The 16,464-nt window shown below is 37.4% G+C and overlaps 1 protein-coding gene across 7 annotated transcripts in view; it reads right to left on the bottom strand.

Moving 5' to 3' along the window:
- LOC128223884 (potassium channel subfamily T member 2-like) overlaps positions 1–16,464 on the bottom strand; it is a 137,045-nt gene that overhangs the window by 7,309 nt on the left and 113,272 nt on the right. For 4 of the 7 annotated variants that reach the window (XM_052933343.1, XM_052933337.1, XM_052933339.1 and 1 more), the window contains 9 exons: positions 16,136–16,270; positions 15,630–15,741; positions 15,153–15,338; positions 14,065–14,205; positions 12,440–12,499; positions 10,990–11,019; positions 2,387–2,525; positions 1,294–1,378; positions 477–561 (listed from right to left, as the gene is read on the bottom strand). In XM_052933343.1, the coding sequence (XP_052789303.1) occupies positions 477–561; positions 1,294–1,378; positions 2,387–2,525; positions 10,990–11,019; positions 12,440–12,499; positions 14,065–14,205; positions 15,153–15,338; positions 15,630–15,741; positions 16,136–16,270 (973 nt within the window). Of the gene's footprint in view, positions 1–476; positions 562–1,293; positions 1,379–2,386; positions 2,526–10,989; positions 11,020–12,439; positions 12,500–13,476; positions 13,513–14,064; positions 14,206–15,152; positions 15,339–15,629; positions 15,742–16,135; positions 16,271–16,464 lie in introns of all 7 variants that reach the window. The other 3 variants (XM_052933338.1, XM_052933340.1, XM_052933341.1) reach the window with 3 other exon arrangements.

Here is a 16,464-nt window from a genome sequence, read left to right as displayed (position 1 = left end):
AATATGTTAGTCTAATGATTCTAAATTATGTTAGTCTGATGCTGTTATTTCTGAGTCTGATCTTCTGAATGATTTTAGTCTGATGATCTGATTTTGGAATTATAAAAATCTTATGCTGTTTAATACTGAATTATATTACACTGAAAAGTGCTAAGATGGGTAATTATGAAATTTGTACAATGTGTTTTTCCATTTGCAGCATAAACAATATGTTTTTATTCTATTTCAGCAAATCATCACTGAATTGTGAATTAAAATATTTTTTTTGTCTCAGCCCTACACCAACTTGCAACAGAAGAGTGGTCATCTAAGCCCTACACCAACTTGCAACCGAAGAGTGATCATCTAAGCCCTACAGCACAAAAGGGACTTCAGGACAAATAATTCCCCATTTCATGTTTAATTTTTTACTTAAATCTACTTTTCAATAGTAAGTTAGGAGGATAAAATGATTGCAGGGTCGATGTTACACTAACCCCATTTCTGGCCTGCATTTGTGCTTTTCTTTCATCGATCAGTGGCGAGGGTTTTGGTGAGAGGGAACTCGGTCGAATCAGGTACCTGGAAACAGTAAGTCTAGCATGAAGTCTTCAAAGCAGTAGAATATTACAACACTTTTCCAAACAAAACACTGTGAAACCATGAACAATTATTAAATTTTTCAATGTTTGGAAATTTCAAGGGATATATAGGGCATTTATGTACTTTAACAGTTTTCATTGCTAAAAAAGTCCAAGTAATAAAAGTAAAATAATTTAAGACCTAGACTAAAAATTATATTTAAAATAAACTGTAAATAAATAATTTCCAAAAAAAAAGCCAATTTCTTGCATACCGGACGTGTGTTTCCGGTCATGTGACCAGTGCTGGAACCCATCTTACATACCCCATGTAAGATGAGTCACGCGCAACAACGCGCCACTTCTTATTTCATTTATTGTATGGTTTATGAAAAATATAGTATGCCATTTCAATAAAGTGCAATCAAATATATATGTTTGCAAGACTTTTAATTAAAATTAAAAAAAATCATCGTAAAACACGCTATTTTTAGTTATTTAAAATTACTGCGCTCTATGACGTCAGTTAACAACATCGCATGCGCTTTTTGGTGTAATTGTACAAAAGTTCGTTTTCTACGTCTATGTGAAAAAAATTCGACCCTCGGGGCACGCTGCGTTACCGGTAACTCGGCAAGCCTCGTTACCGGCTTACGGCGCGTGCCCTCTGGTCGGATTTTTCTATCCGCACCGGAAGCACATGATAGATACTTATAGTAATGTTGTCACTCACACAACATCGCCCAGCTGTAGCTGTAGATCGTAGCCAGGATTGATGATCACGTAAGAAATTGTGTTTGCTTTCTCATTCTTCTCATCTGTAAACAAAGACATATGAAATGGGCGTACATTGATTAAGTGTTATGCAATTTTCAGATTGTGTCTGTAAACATGGTTAAGGCGGCCATCTTTTCAACACATGTTCACTCGCTTTTTTATATATATTTTAATTTTCGAACTATACTATCTATTTTGTAACTTATGCAATTCAAACTCTCTATTCAGTTTGAGACACTCGCCTATAACCATATATATTTTGTTTGTCTGTTCATTGATAAGATGGTCCCAGTGTGTGTAAAGTTTCAAGTCAGAAAGGATAATGGCTTTCATTTTCTTTGTTAGTTTCTGAACTAAAAGATGTTGGTGTATGGCTGGCTGAAACTTTCCCCTAGCATTTCAACAGTAGACTTGTTGCCTGGTTAGCCCAGTGGTTAGCATACTTGCTTCACACAAAGGCGTAACTAGTTCGGTTCCCAGCCAGGGCCATATGAGTTTAGGTTGTTGTCACCAAGCCAGATAATTAGGTTTCCTGCGAGTACTCTGGTTTCCCCCTATGAACAAGACCACACTTTCACCTTAAATTTTACCAACAAGATTCATTCACATAAACTGTTTAACAATTGTTGTTAACTAAATAAGTTTATACAACAGTGGACATTGAAACAGAAGAACTTGAGCTAAAAGCTAGTTTTGCATTTGCTTTATGCTGTGTAAATGAAACCTGATTGGTTACACTACTGAAAATCTCAACATGTCACCGTAATCTTTGGTGAATTATTACACTACTAAAAATCTCAACATTTCACCGTAATCTTTGGTGAATTATTACACTACTAAAAAGCTCAACATTTCACCAAAGTCTTCGGTGAATTATTACACTACTAAAAATCTCAACATTTCACCGTATTATTTGGTGAATTATTACACTACTGAAAAGCTCAACATTTAACCGTAGTCCTCGGTGATTGATTACACTACCGAAAAGCTCAACATTTCACCGTAGTCCTCGGTGATTGATTACCCTACTGAAAAGCTCAACAATTCACCATAGTCTTCCAGCGGTTGTTGTAGACTCTTCATGCGACACTTGACCAGCTGACTGATCTCGTGACGTTCTGGATTCATTGTGCTTGAATGACTGTCTGATTTCTCCTGGTCAGCCATACTCATCATATTTAAAGAAACCTAGAAGTAACAACAGGAAATTCATGTTATTTTTAGATTTGTTTTTAGTATACATGTACTTATATACAAACAATATGTTTGATTATGGAGTGTGTGCTAAACATTACTTGTGTAGGTACATGTACATGGGGGCGTCTTAAAAACCAGGTTTGTCATACAAGCAGTTTTTAGTTTTTTACACAATTAAAAAATATTTAATTAAGTTACTTTCATGTCTTAACTTACAAAATATTGCGATCTAACTAGTTTAAGTCTTCTTTTAACAAAGGTAAAACTTTTTTTTTCGTATCTGAATACACTGCTAATAAAATAGGGCAAGTTTTAAAGTCAAGCTGTGTCTGAATGTCATTTTCACACTAACAACTGTCACACTTACTAAAATCAGTGCAGGTAGTAAAATTGAGCTGAGTCTGAATGTCATTTTCACACTTAGAACTGTCACACTTTACATGTATTTTAAAAAAAATTCAAATTTTTACCGATTGGTGCAAAAATATAAAGTAGGTCAACACATTGGATACACTTATTTTCTAATGCCTAACCAAAATTGACTACATGTACATGTATGTGTGTATGTTTGTTATATATTTATTATGGTCAATGCACTTAAACTAAATGTATGAAGCAGAAACAAAACGTATTCAAAGCCATATTATTTTGGGATATGATGTCAAATGCACAAAATGCACCATAAATAAAACAAAAATAAAACAAAGTGCTTTACAAATAAAGCACTGCAGTCACAAGCAGGGTCGGGTAAGATATTTTGATATACATCTAGTCCTCACTGCATTTTACAAAGGCAGTCTTTCAAATTAAACTTTTGCATGTCAGTGGAAGGTTACACAAAGCAATATGTTTCATAAACAAACAGGGGTCTTGCTGTACATGTGATCCATAACTAACACTACAAGGGGGTCTCGCTGTACATGGGTTCCATAACTAACACTACAATGGGGTCTTGCTGTACATGGGATTCATAACTAACACTACAAGGGGGTCTTGCTGTACATGGGTTCCATAACTAACACTACAAGGGGGTCTTACTGTACATGGGATCGATAACTAACACTACAAGGGGTTCTTGCTGTACATGGGTTCCATAACTAACACTACAAGGGGGTCTTGCTGTACATGGGTTCCATAACTAACACTACAAGGGGGTCTTGCTATACATGGGATCGATAACTAACACTACAATGGGGTCTTGCTGTACATGGGATCGATAACTAACACTACAAGGGGGTCTCGCTGTACATGGGTTGGATAACTAACACTACAAGGGGGTCTCGCTGTACATGGGATCGATAACTAACACTACAAGGGGGTCTCGCTGTACATGGGTTGGATAACTAACACTACAAGGGGGTCTTACTGTACATGGGTTCCATAACTAACACTACAAGGGGGTCTTGCTGTACATGGGATCCATAACTAACACTACAAGGGGGTCTTTCTGTACATGGGATCCATAACTAACACTACAATGGGGTCTTGCTGTACATGGGATCGATAACTAACACTACAATGGGGTCTTGCTGTACATGTGATCCATAACTAACACTACAAGGGGGTCTCGCTGTACATGGGTTGGATAACTAACACTACAAGGGGGTCTCGCTGTACATGGGTTCCATAACTAACACTACAATGGGGTCTTGCTGTACATGGGATCCATAACTAACACTACAAGGGGGTCTTGCTGTACATGGGTTTCATAACTAACACTACAAGGGGGTCTTACTGTACATGGGATCGATAACTAACACTACAAGGGGTTCTTGCTGTACATGGGTTCCATAACTAACACTACAAGGGGGTCTTACTGTACATGGGATCGATAACTAACACTACAATGGGGTCTTGCTGTACATGGGATCGATAACTAACACTACAAGGGGGTCTCGCTGTACATGGGTTGGATAACTAACACTACAAGGGGGTCTCGCTGTACATGGGATCGATAACTAACACTACAAGGGGGTCTCGCTGTACATGGGTTGGATAACTAACACTACAAGGGGGGTCTTACTGTACATGGGTTCCATAACTAACACTACAAGGGGGTCTTGCTGTACATGGGATCCATAACTAACACTACAAGGGGGTCTTGCTGTACATGGGATCGATAACTAACACTACAATGGGGTATTGCTGTACATGGGATCGATAACTAACACTACAAGGGGGTCTCGCTGTACATGGGATCGATAACTAACACTACAAGGGGGTCTCGCTGTACATGGGTTGGATAACTAACACTACAAGGGGGTCTCGCTGTACATGGGTTCCATAACTAACACTACAATGGGGTCTTGCTGTACATGGGATCCATAACTAACACTACAAGGGGGTCTTGCTGTACATGGGTTCCATAACTAACACTACAAGGGGGTCTTACTGTACATGGGATCGATAACTAACACTACAAGGGGGTCTTGCTGTACATGGGTTCCATAACTAACACTACAAGGGGGTCTTGCTATACATGGGATGGATAACTAACACTACAATGGGATCTTGCTGTACATGGGATCGATAACTAACACTACAAGGGGGTCTCGCTGTACATGGGTTGGATAACTAACACTACAAGGGGGTCTCGCTGTACATGGGATCGATAACTAACACTACAAGGGGGTCTCGCTGTACATGGGTTGGATAACTAACACTACAATGGGGTCTTGCTGTACATGGGATCCATAACTAACACTACAAGGGGGTCTTGCTGTACATGGGTTCCATAACTAACACTACAAGGGGGTCTTACTGTACATGGGATCGATAACTAACACTACAAGGGGGTCTTGCTGTACATGGGTTCCATAACTAACACTACAAGGGGGTCTTGCTATACATGGGATCGATAACTAACACTACAATGGGATCTTGCTGTACATGGGATCGATAACTAACACTACAAGGGGGTCTCGCTGTACATGGGTTGGATAACTAACACTACAAGGGGGTCTCGCTGTACATGGGATCGATAACTAACACTACAAGGGGGTCTCGCTGTACATGGGTTGGATAACTAACACTACAAGGGGGTCTTACTGTACATGGGTTCCATAACTAACACTACAAGGGGGTCTTGCTGTACATGGGATCCATAACTAACACTACAAGGGGGTCTTGCTGTACATGGGATCGATAACTAACACTACAATGGGGTCTTGCTGTACATGGGATCGATAACTAACACTACAATGGGGTCTCGCTGTACATGGGATCGATAACTAACACTACAAGGGGGTCTCGCTGTACATGGGTTGGATAACTAACACTACAAGGGGGTCTCGCTGTACATGGGTTCCATAACTAACACTACAATGGGGTCTTGCTGTACATGGGATCCATAACTAACACTACAAGGGGGTCTTGCTGTACATGGGTTCCATAACTAACACTACAAGGGGGTCTTACTGTACATGGGATCGATAACTAACACTACAAGGGGGTCTTGCTGTACATGGGTTCCATAACTAACACTACAAGGGGGTCTTGCTATACATGGGATCGATAACTAACACTACAATGGGATCTTGCTGTACATGGGATCGATAACTAACACTACAAGGGGGTCTCGCTGTACATGGGTTGGATAACTAACACTACAAGGGGGTCTCGCTGTACATGGGATCGATAACTAACACTACAAGGGGGTCTCGCTGTACATGGGTTGGATAACTAACACTACAAGGGGGTCTTACTGTACATGGGTTCCATAACTAACACTACAAGGGGGTCTTGCTGTACATGGGATCCATAACTAACACTACAAGGGGGTCTTGCTGTACATGGGATCGATAACTAACACTACAATGGGGTCTTGCTGTACATGTGATCCATAACTAACACTACAAGGGGGTCTCGCTGTACATGGGATCGATAACTAACACTACAAGGGGGTCTCGCTGTACATGGGTTGGATAACTAACACTACAAGGGGGTCTCGCTGTATATGGGTTCCATAACTAACACTACAATGGGGTCTTGCTGTACATGGGATCCATAACTAACACTACAAGGGGGTCTTGCTGTACATGGGTTCCATAACTAACACTACAAGGGGGTCTTACTGTACATGGGATCGATAACTAACACTACAAGGGGTTCTTGCTGTACATGGGTTCCATAACTAACACTACAAGGGGGTCTTGCTGTACATGGGTTGGATAACTAACATTACAAGAGGGTCTTGCTGTACATGGGTTGGATAACTAACACTACAAGGGGGTCTTGCTGTACATGGGATCGATAACTAACACTACAAGGGGGTCTTACTGTACATGGGATGGATAACTAACACTACAAGGGGGTCTTGCTGTACATGGGATGGATAACTAACACTACAAGGGGGTCTTGCTGTACATGGGATGGATAACTAACACTACAAGGGGGTCTTGCTGTACATGGGATGGATAACTAACACTACAAGGGGGTCTTGCTGTACATGGGATGGATAACTAACACTACAAGGGGGTCTTACTGTACATGGGATGGATAACTAACACTACAAGGGGGTCTTGCTGTACATGGGATCGATAACTAACACTACAAGGGGGTCTTGCTGTACATGGGATGGATAACTAACACTACAAGGGGGTCTTGCTGTACATGGGATGGATAACTAACACTACAAGGGGGTCTTACTGTACATGGGATGGATAACTAACACTACAAGGGGGTCTTGCTGTACATGGGATCGATAACTAACACTACAAGGGGGTCTTGCTGTACATGGGATCCATAACTAACACTACAAGGGGGTCTTGCTGTACATGGGATCGATAACTAACACTACAATGGGGTCTTGCTGTACATGTGATCCATAACTAACACTACAAGGGGGTCTCGCTGTACATGGGATCGATAACTAACACTACAAGGGGGTCTCGCTGTACATGGGTTGGATAACTAACACTACAAGGGGGTCTCGCTGTATATGGGTTCCATAACTAACACTACAATGGGGTCTTGCTGTACATGGGATCCATAACTAACACTACAAGGGGGTCTTGCTGTACATGGGTTCCATAACTAACACTACAAGGGGGTCTTACTGTACATGGGATCGATAACTAACACTACAAGGGGTTCTTGCTGTACATGGGTTCCATAACTAACACTACAAGGGGGTCTTGCTGTACATGGGTTGGATAACTAACATTACAAGAGGGTCTTGCTGTACATGGGTTGGATAACTAACACTACAAGGGGGTCTTGCTGTACATGGGATCGATAACTAACACTACAAGGGGGTCTTACTGTACATGGGATGGATAACTAACACTACAAGGGGGTCTTGCTGTACATGGGATGGATAACTAACACTACAAGGGGGTCTTGCTGTACATGGGATGGATAACTAACACTACAAGGGGGTCTTGCTGTACATGGGATGGATAACTAACACTACAAGGGGGTCTTGCTGTACATGGGATGGATAACTAACACTACAAGGGGGTCTTACTGTACATGGGATCGATAACTAACACTACAAGGGGGTCTTGCTGTACATGGGATCGATAACTAACACTACAAGGGGGTCTTGCTGTACATGGGATGGATAACTAACACTACAAGGGGGTCTTGCTGTACATGGGATCGATAACTAACACTACAAGGGGGTCTTGTTTCCTCGACAATACTAGACAGTCTACGGATAAGGCTTGTTTTTGTCCTCATTTTCTTGCGGTCTGGCTGCAGACAAATTCAAATCAATCATTAGTGTTCTTTTTATCAAAAATCTGTTATTTGAATTTGTTCCAATTTTCTAAATTTTCAAATTGCACTGAACATCTTAATGAACTTTTCTGAGACGTCGGAAAAGGTTTTAAAGACAGAGATTATTTCAATTATGTTCTGCAGCTATTACAATACTTTTAACATGTATATCTAAATTAAGACAAGCGCTTCTGAAAAAATGCCACTGGTCATATGATTATTCCAGTCAAACAAAGGGCATGATTTCACAATTGTTAAAGCCAGAACAATGATCCCTGCTGTGTAAAGCGTATGGTCTCTGGCAACATGTGTACCAAGCTTCAATGGCAACATGTGTACCAAGCTTCAATGGCAACATGTGTACCAAGCTTCAATGGCAACATGTGTGCCAAGCTTCAATGGAAACATGTGTACCAAGCTTCAATGGCAACATGTGTACTAAGCTTCAATGGCAACATGTGTACCAAGCTTCAATGGCAACATGTGTACCAAGCTTCAATGGCAACATGTGTACCAAGCTTCAATGGCAACATGTGTACCAAGCTTCAATGGCAACATGTGTACTAAGCTTCAATGGCAACATGTGTATCAAGCTTCAATGGCAACATGTGTTCCAAGCTTCAATGGCAACATGTGTACCAAGCTTCAATGGCAACATGTGTACTAAGCTTCAATGGCAACATGTGTACTAAGCTTCAATGGCAACATGTGTTCCAAGCTTCAATGGCAACATGTGTACCAAGCTTAAATGGCAACATGTGTACTAAGCTTCAATGGCAACATGTGTACTAAGCTTCAATGGCAACATGTGTACCAAGCTTCAATGGCAACATGTGTACACATGTGTACCAAGCTTCAATGGCAACATGTGTACACATGTGTACCAAGCTTCAATGGCAACATGTGTACACATGTGTACCAAGCTTCAATGGCAACATGTGTACACATGTGTACCAAGCTTCAATGGCAACATGTGTACACATGTGTACCAAGCTTCAATGGCAACATGTGTACCAAGCTTCAATGGCAACATGTGTACTAAGCTTCAATGGCAACATGTGTACCAAGCTTTAATGGCAACATGTGTACCAAGCTTCAATGGCAACATGTGTACCAAGCTTCAATGGAAACATGTGTACCAAGCTTCAATGGCAACATGTGTACACATGTGTACCAAGCTTCAATGGCAACATGTGTACCAAGCTTCAATGGAAACATGTGTACCAAGCTTCAATGTTTATTTATTAATGGCCAATGTAAGTTTTTTCACAACGTCACCAACAATGACACTGAAAACGGCACAAAGGCTATGACAATACAGTTTATTATATTTTGAAAAAGATGAGCTTAAGAAATTATTTCCAGTCTTAAAGTCCAATCAAAAGTTATTTTTTCATTGCAAGTAACATTATTTATACAAGCCTTATAAGGTATGGACAAGACATGTATTTAACTACTAAGCGACATTGCTGACATACAAATACAAACATACAGATGGGGAATACAACACTTAACACTTACTGCTGACATTACCTGTACGAAAACGTAAGGTCAATAATTAATTTTAGGAAAAGTTATATAATAGCGTGTTTCTGTAGCATAAAAGGGGTCCAATTGCTCATAATGCAATACTTATATAACATCTTTACTCACATATACATTCACAGCCTAACATGCTTGATTGCAATAAAGAATGTAGATATTTATGTCATCTCACTGATGGGTTCTTTAGCTGCTGTTTTTACTTATTTACACAATCAGTCTTGGATCACCTACTGGAAAACCTTAACCAAATATAAAACAGAAATAAATGTGCATGTGAAACTGAAACTGAACAAAACCCAACAAAACCCAATGGAAACCATCTATAAATAGTGTTAGGTCGTTGACAAGTGCATGGGTAAGCAGGCAGCATCAGTGAATGTTAATACAGTTATTGCTGTTATATAACATAATAAAACTGGCAGCCATACTTTTATAAATCAATTTTCGTTCTTATAAGATAATAATAGTTAACAGTAAATCCAAAACAGGTTGTTCTTTGATGATATTGAAATAAGATCAGACCAGAACAGATGCACACGCTGGTGTAACTTCTCTCTGTTTCACAATCTATTAAGCTGTTTTCTAAGAAACAATATTCAATCCAATCCTACGCAGCAGTAAGCTAGCTGAGAGGGCAACATGGTTAAATGAAGCTGTTTTTTACAAGAACTATACAATAAAATCCTATGCAACTGTAAGCTAGCGGAGAGCACCAACAGGGTGCGCTGCTAAAGCTGTTTTCTACGAAGCACTATACAACCAAATCCTTGGCAACTGTAAGCTCGCTGAGAGTGCTACCTTGGTATATCTGTCTATTTTGATTCAGGTTCTTGCTTAAGTGAGGATTGCTCTGACATACTTCAGATTGTGAGGCACTCCCAGCTTAAGCAACTCCCTCCAGAGTATAGTACTTTGCTACAAAATGTTATCTATGTGTATAATGAAAACATATCTGGTAACATGTGTACATAGTTTCATGTTAATATCTTGATCAGTCTTTGAGCTATAATGGCCAAGGTATCTTCTGTGCATACTCACAACACCAAAGCTATGACAATACAATGACTTTTGTCTTCAAATAACAAATTTTCATTTTGAGCAAATGCAGAAATGGCTGACAGATTATTTTGTTAATATAGCTGTGAAAACATTCAAACCAAATTCTTGCAGTATTCAAAATATGATATACCCCATTTTGGTTTCTATAGCGATGACCTCTCTGAAATTAATAGATTTTTGTTAAAGAAACATTTAAGTATACAACTCATACAGTTAAGTATAATATAAGATAGGTTTAAGAAAATAGTATAAGATAGGTATGATATAAGATGGGTTTAAGAATATAATATAAGGGTATATATATCAGGGTATAAGAGAATAATATATTATTGGTTGAAGAGAAATTTATAACATTCTACAGAATGGATAAGAAATAAGGAGTTATGGTGGTAATGGATATTATAAAAAAAAAACAGATATTAAGAATTTTGAAATGAGCTATAACATAATTGATATAAATGTGTTATATAAGACATATGAACTTCAACAAATACATAGCCACGTATCCTAATGGTAAGAAATATATAAATGTCTTTTAAACACTTCATGGAAAATGAGACACTTATCTGAAAAGAGACCTTATGATATTCCAAACATTTATATTACTTAAAAACAATTATGAGATTATATTAGAACATGTCAAGACATCTTCAACTTCAAGAGATTTCTTTTTATCTCTGTAACATTACAGAATGTTTAATATAATAAATGTATAAAAGCAAGTAATGAAAGCCTGTTTCCTGCTAGAAGACAGGGCACATCTTTACAAGTATTTAGTCATGGTGATGATCGGACTTTATGCTTTAAGTAGGCATATTATCGTTTTAAAATAGGGTGTTGTAGACTTTGCTTGGAATACAAGGTAAACTCAAACTAGTGGAGATATGTTTTTTAGTAAGGATGATTTGTTAATAGTTTTACCTTGAAAAAATGGTTTGTTGTTTAAGAAAAATGCTTGTCAAGGAAAAATAAAAAAGATCACACTTTAATCACACTTTAAACTCCTTGAAAGTTTTTAAGTTAAATATCCTTTATACCAATCTTATATTGATCAAATTCTACTCTGTTATTTTCTTGTATAGATTTAGTAATTTATGATGAATTATGTTTAACTGATTATTTACAAAAAGAAGTCATTGAAATGATGCTGAATTGCCCTGATTTTGATTTTCACAATCATTATTCAGATTTTTCAGGTAATAGTTACTGCACCTACAGTAGAGGGTTGGGTGTGACGTAGCTGTTTTGTACCATGTTGTGAAGGAGAACCTTAAATAACTAGCATGCTGTATAAGTGAATAGCGTTATAATTTATCCACACTCTAGTTATTGAACAGTTCAGCTCTGCCTTAGCGTATTTTTACTTATTACTGTTCCAATATGGGAGTTAATGTACAGAGGAAAACAAAGTAAACACTCTCCAACATGGTACAAATATACATAGACAAGCATAAATCTTACAATTATAAAGACTAGAGAATGCAGCCATAGATGAGAAAACTTGCCCTTTATAAGAAATAAGGAGAGAAAGCCTCACAAAACAGTTACAGTTAACTCAGGGGACTAAAAATAATACTTACAACGGAATTTCTAAATGCTAAATTTAGCGCTGACTGATCTCGTGACATGAACGATGAATTCTAAATAAAGCAAAGAAACGTGACATTGCAAGATATATAAATAAACTACATGTGAAGTAGTTGGGTGATATTCAGTACCGATCTTAGCGTGGAATTCTTATGCTCTTGTTATAATCATTCTTACGTCAAGCTAAGCATATTCTTTTAAAATGTTTACCCAAACAATTCTTTTTTTCTGAACAATAAGCGTTTATTTCGTTTTTAAAGTAAAATCAATTTCTTTCAGAAAGTAAAGTGTTTTCATAGAAGATTGAAATGGCTTTCAACAGTTTGAATTGTCATATTGATACATCAGAATATGTTAAAAGAAATAAAGATAAATAAAACCTTCATCCTAAGATATATACTGAATAACACCCTGCAAGAAATAAAATATGTGACCACAACAGCATTTCAACTAAGACAGGACACATTTTAAACTGTATCAATTAACAGAACTTGTTCTTAATATTTTAAAGTCAGAAATATGAAGATCTGTTCTTAAATAAGAAATTAAAATGCCTTTATCCGTTGAAATGTTGAAGAAATAAAGTTGCCAATGTGATTTCTTAGTTAAATTACTATTTACGCCCTTTTCCATAAACAAGATACCAAATTCTCAAACTCATAATGATGATTAAATATAAAGAGAGCCTTTCTGTTCAGTTCTGTTGTTGTTGTTTTCAGACAAACAAAAGGCATTTTTAAAAAATCATTAAAGCAAGAGTTATGGGCCTTGCCGTACATGATTTACTTGAATATCTTGAAGGGTTTTTGAGTTATGGAGAAAGGTTTTGCACCATGAAGCTGACGCCAACACCAATGCTATGACAAGCAGACAAGCTAAAGTTGTACACACTATGACTGTTACAACTAGCAAAAACTGCAAAAAAGCGTGCACTACCATTCCAGGCTTTTGTGGCTATAACCATGTGCAACCCAACTCAAGATGTTATGTGTTTGTGGTGTTTAACATAGATACTAATACTTAAAGTTACTTTTTCGCCATTTCGATGAATGAGATATTCCAATGCCTATAATAATAATGTTATTATAATTAAACTTCATTAAACATGATATTAATAAAATAGCTTTATATATATATATATATATATATATATATATATATATGAAGTAAAACATGCATACTTTTTAAGGTATACTGCATAATTACATGTATACTGTACTCTAAACAGCATATTTTACATGAAAGCAGTACAGCAAACAGCCACTAACAAATGAGCGTACATATTGAATACAGTATATATCTCTGCTATTCACCACATGAATTCAGCATATTCTTATGTTAAACAAACTATGAATTTATTGAGAGTGGTTACAATCTGTTTGAAGTGTCAATTCTGATGATGTACAAGTATATCATTGCCTTTTACCTTTTAGCATATTGACAGCTTAAACTAGGAAAACAACTGATTTGACCACATTTATATCAAGATAATGAATGTATAATATAATTATATTCTTGCAAAATTTTGGTTGTAAACTCTTTTGAGTGCATTAATTATTTTTCTTTCTTTTTCATAACACATTAAAATATAAAGCTTACTAATTTGCATATAGCTTACCGAATGGTTTGCTGGCGGTGATCGGCAGCTCTTCACCTGTGTTCGGTAGATGCCGATAGGAATTTCACATGTGGTTGAGCAAAGTTTCTGGTACAGGCGTCCGTACGTACGGATCCAGAGGTCATCCTTTGTTATCTTCATCTATGGTATTGAGGGAGATAGTATATTATATTAATCTATGGTATTGAGGGAGATAGTATATTATATTAATCTATGGTATTGAGGGAGATAGTATATTATATTAATCTATGGTATTGAGGGAGATAGTATATTTTATTAATCTATGGTATTGAGTGAGATAGTATATTATATTAATCTATGGTATTGAGGGAGATAGTATATTATATTAATCTATGGTATTGAGTGAGATAGTATATCCTAATTTGTTTAAGTTTGATTGAGAAGAAAGTTACAAGTTTATATGGTATAAACACTCTTAAGTCCGTTTCCTGGGTAAAGCTTGCAGCAAATTCATGCAGAATCCTTGGAGTGGTTCATACCTAGGATGCATTTTCTGCAGTATAACTGCACTGTTGAAAGTCTCTCCTAGGTACAAAATACATCCCTTACAAGGTTCTACATGAAACAGGAGCTTAGTTGAATATTTTGAAGGAGGGGGTAAATAGTTATTTTGAGTAGTTTACATAATGAAAATGTGAATATAAATTGCAATTGTTTGTTCCACTGAGTGATTACAAAAGGAAAATTTTAATGAGTGGTGAGTAAGTGTCCGGATTAAGTTTGCTTTATAAAAAATAAACAAGGTGAGATTACTTAGGTGTTAAGTGCCCCAGAGTTAATTTCGTAAAGTAGATTTTGAGTTCTACTCTAAAGAAGAAGAAGAAGAAGAAGAAGAAGAAGAAGAAGAAGAAGAAGAAGTGACCTTGACCTTGACAGTAGTGACATGTTCTTGTGCGCGACACATTTTCATTCCATAATGGTCACTTTTGCCAAACAATTTCAAAATCTGACCATAAATGACAAAGATATGGACCGAACAAAATTAGGACAGACGGACAGATCGATCGACAAAGGGTGAGTTTCTTTCACCATGAAGTTTTGAGGATATAAATTACGTAGGCACGTACACATGAGAGATGTCCGGACCCAACAGCCTGGTCTATCCCGAGCAGCAGACGGACAAATGTGATGAGATAGTCCTTAACGAAGGCCTGGTAGAGAAGCGTGTCCAACATACTCGCACTGAATACATTTCCCCCAGCAAACGGCAGTCTGAACATGTATGAGATGTGAGACCCTCTCTCCTTCTCTTTCTGAAAAAAACATAATCTTCATTTGGCAATCCTTAAATATATTACTAAAAGTGTGTGCAACACTGTAGTATCCTTCTGTGTTTTTGATGGACTCGTGTTGTAGACAGTTCCAAGAAATACAATGAAAATGACATTTCTCGCAAAAACATACATGAGTTTTAAACATTAGCGTAATGATGACAAACTTAATTTAAAAAGACTTTATGTCAAACTCATAACTTAATAACATCCTTTTTGGAAAATAATGATCAGTGAAAGAAATATCCATCAACATTCTGTTTATTACATTACCTTTTCTAGTTTTGAGAGTTCGTACGAGTAGGAGTCGTTTGCGCGGAATTGCATGAACCGCATGTTAGAGGACTGCGTCAACTCTGTGATGATGTTCCCACTCGGAAACAACCTACAACATAAACATAACTACAAAGTATGAAAAAATTGGAAAAAACACTGTACCATGGAACTGCATATTTAGAATTGGGGAGGGTTAAGCCATTAGTTAAGTCATCAATCTAAGCATATATGATGTTTTGACCTCTCTTTAAAATCTGACTATAAACAATAGATGACAATAATTGCAAATGAAACTAATATACAAATCATTTCTGACTTCAGCCCAATCTATCAAAATTTGCTATGTAGTGGTATGTAACCCACCTATAGATAATCTGTACCGCAATGATGGTGTTACAATCAGCTAGAGCCTCCTTCTCCTGGGAGATAGAACACGCCTTGTTAACTATTCTAACTGAATATGATGATATGTAACCTACACCATCTAATGGTATATAACCCACCTAAAGATTGTCTGTACGGCAACGATGGTGTTACAATCAGCTAACGTCTCTTCCTCCTGGGAGTTAGAGCTCTCCTTGTTTACGATCACTACGTTGTCTGCCAGGTTAATTCCTGAACGTAGCAGGTCGTCAAGTCTGCAACATACAAAACACTACATGTATAAACATATGTACAGCACATATATTACCAGTATTATATTGGTTAGTGATAAATAAAGACATTGAAAATGAAAAAGAAATGCAATTGTTATTTTTTGTGGGCAACATTTGCTATGTGGACTGTTCTACAATTTCATACAAAACCCTGTTTAATGGCGGGAAACACGCAA

The sequence above is a fragment of the Mya arenaria genome, chromosome 17 (genome assembly GCF_026914265.1).
Source record: "Mya arenaria isolate MELC-2E11 chromosome 17, ASM2691426v1".
Taxonomy (NCBI): domain Eukaryota; kingdom Metazoa; phylum Mollusca; class Bivalvia; order Myida; family Myidae; genus Mya; species Mya arenaria.
Note: the sequence above shows the minus strand (reverse complement) of the source record. Positions and strands in the feature narration are given on the sequence as shown.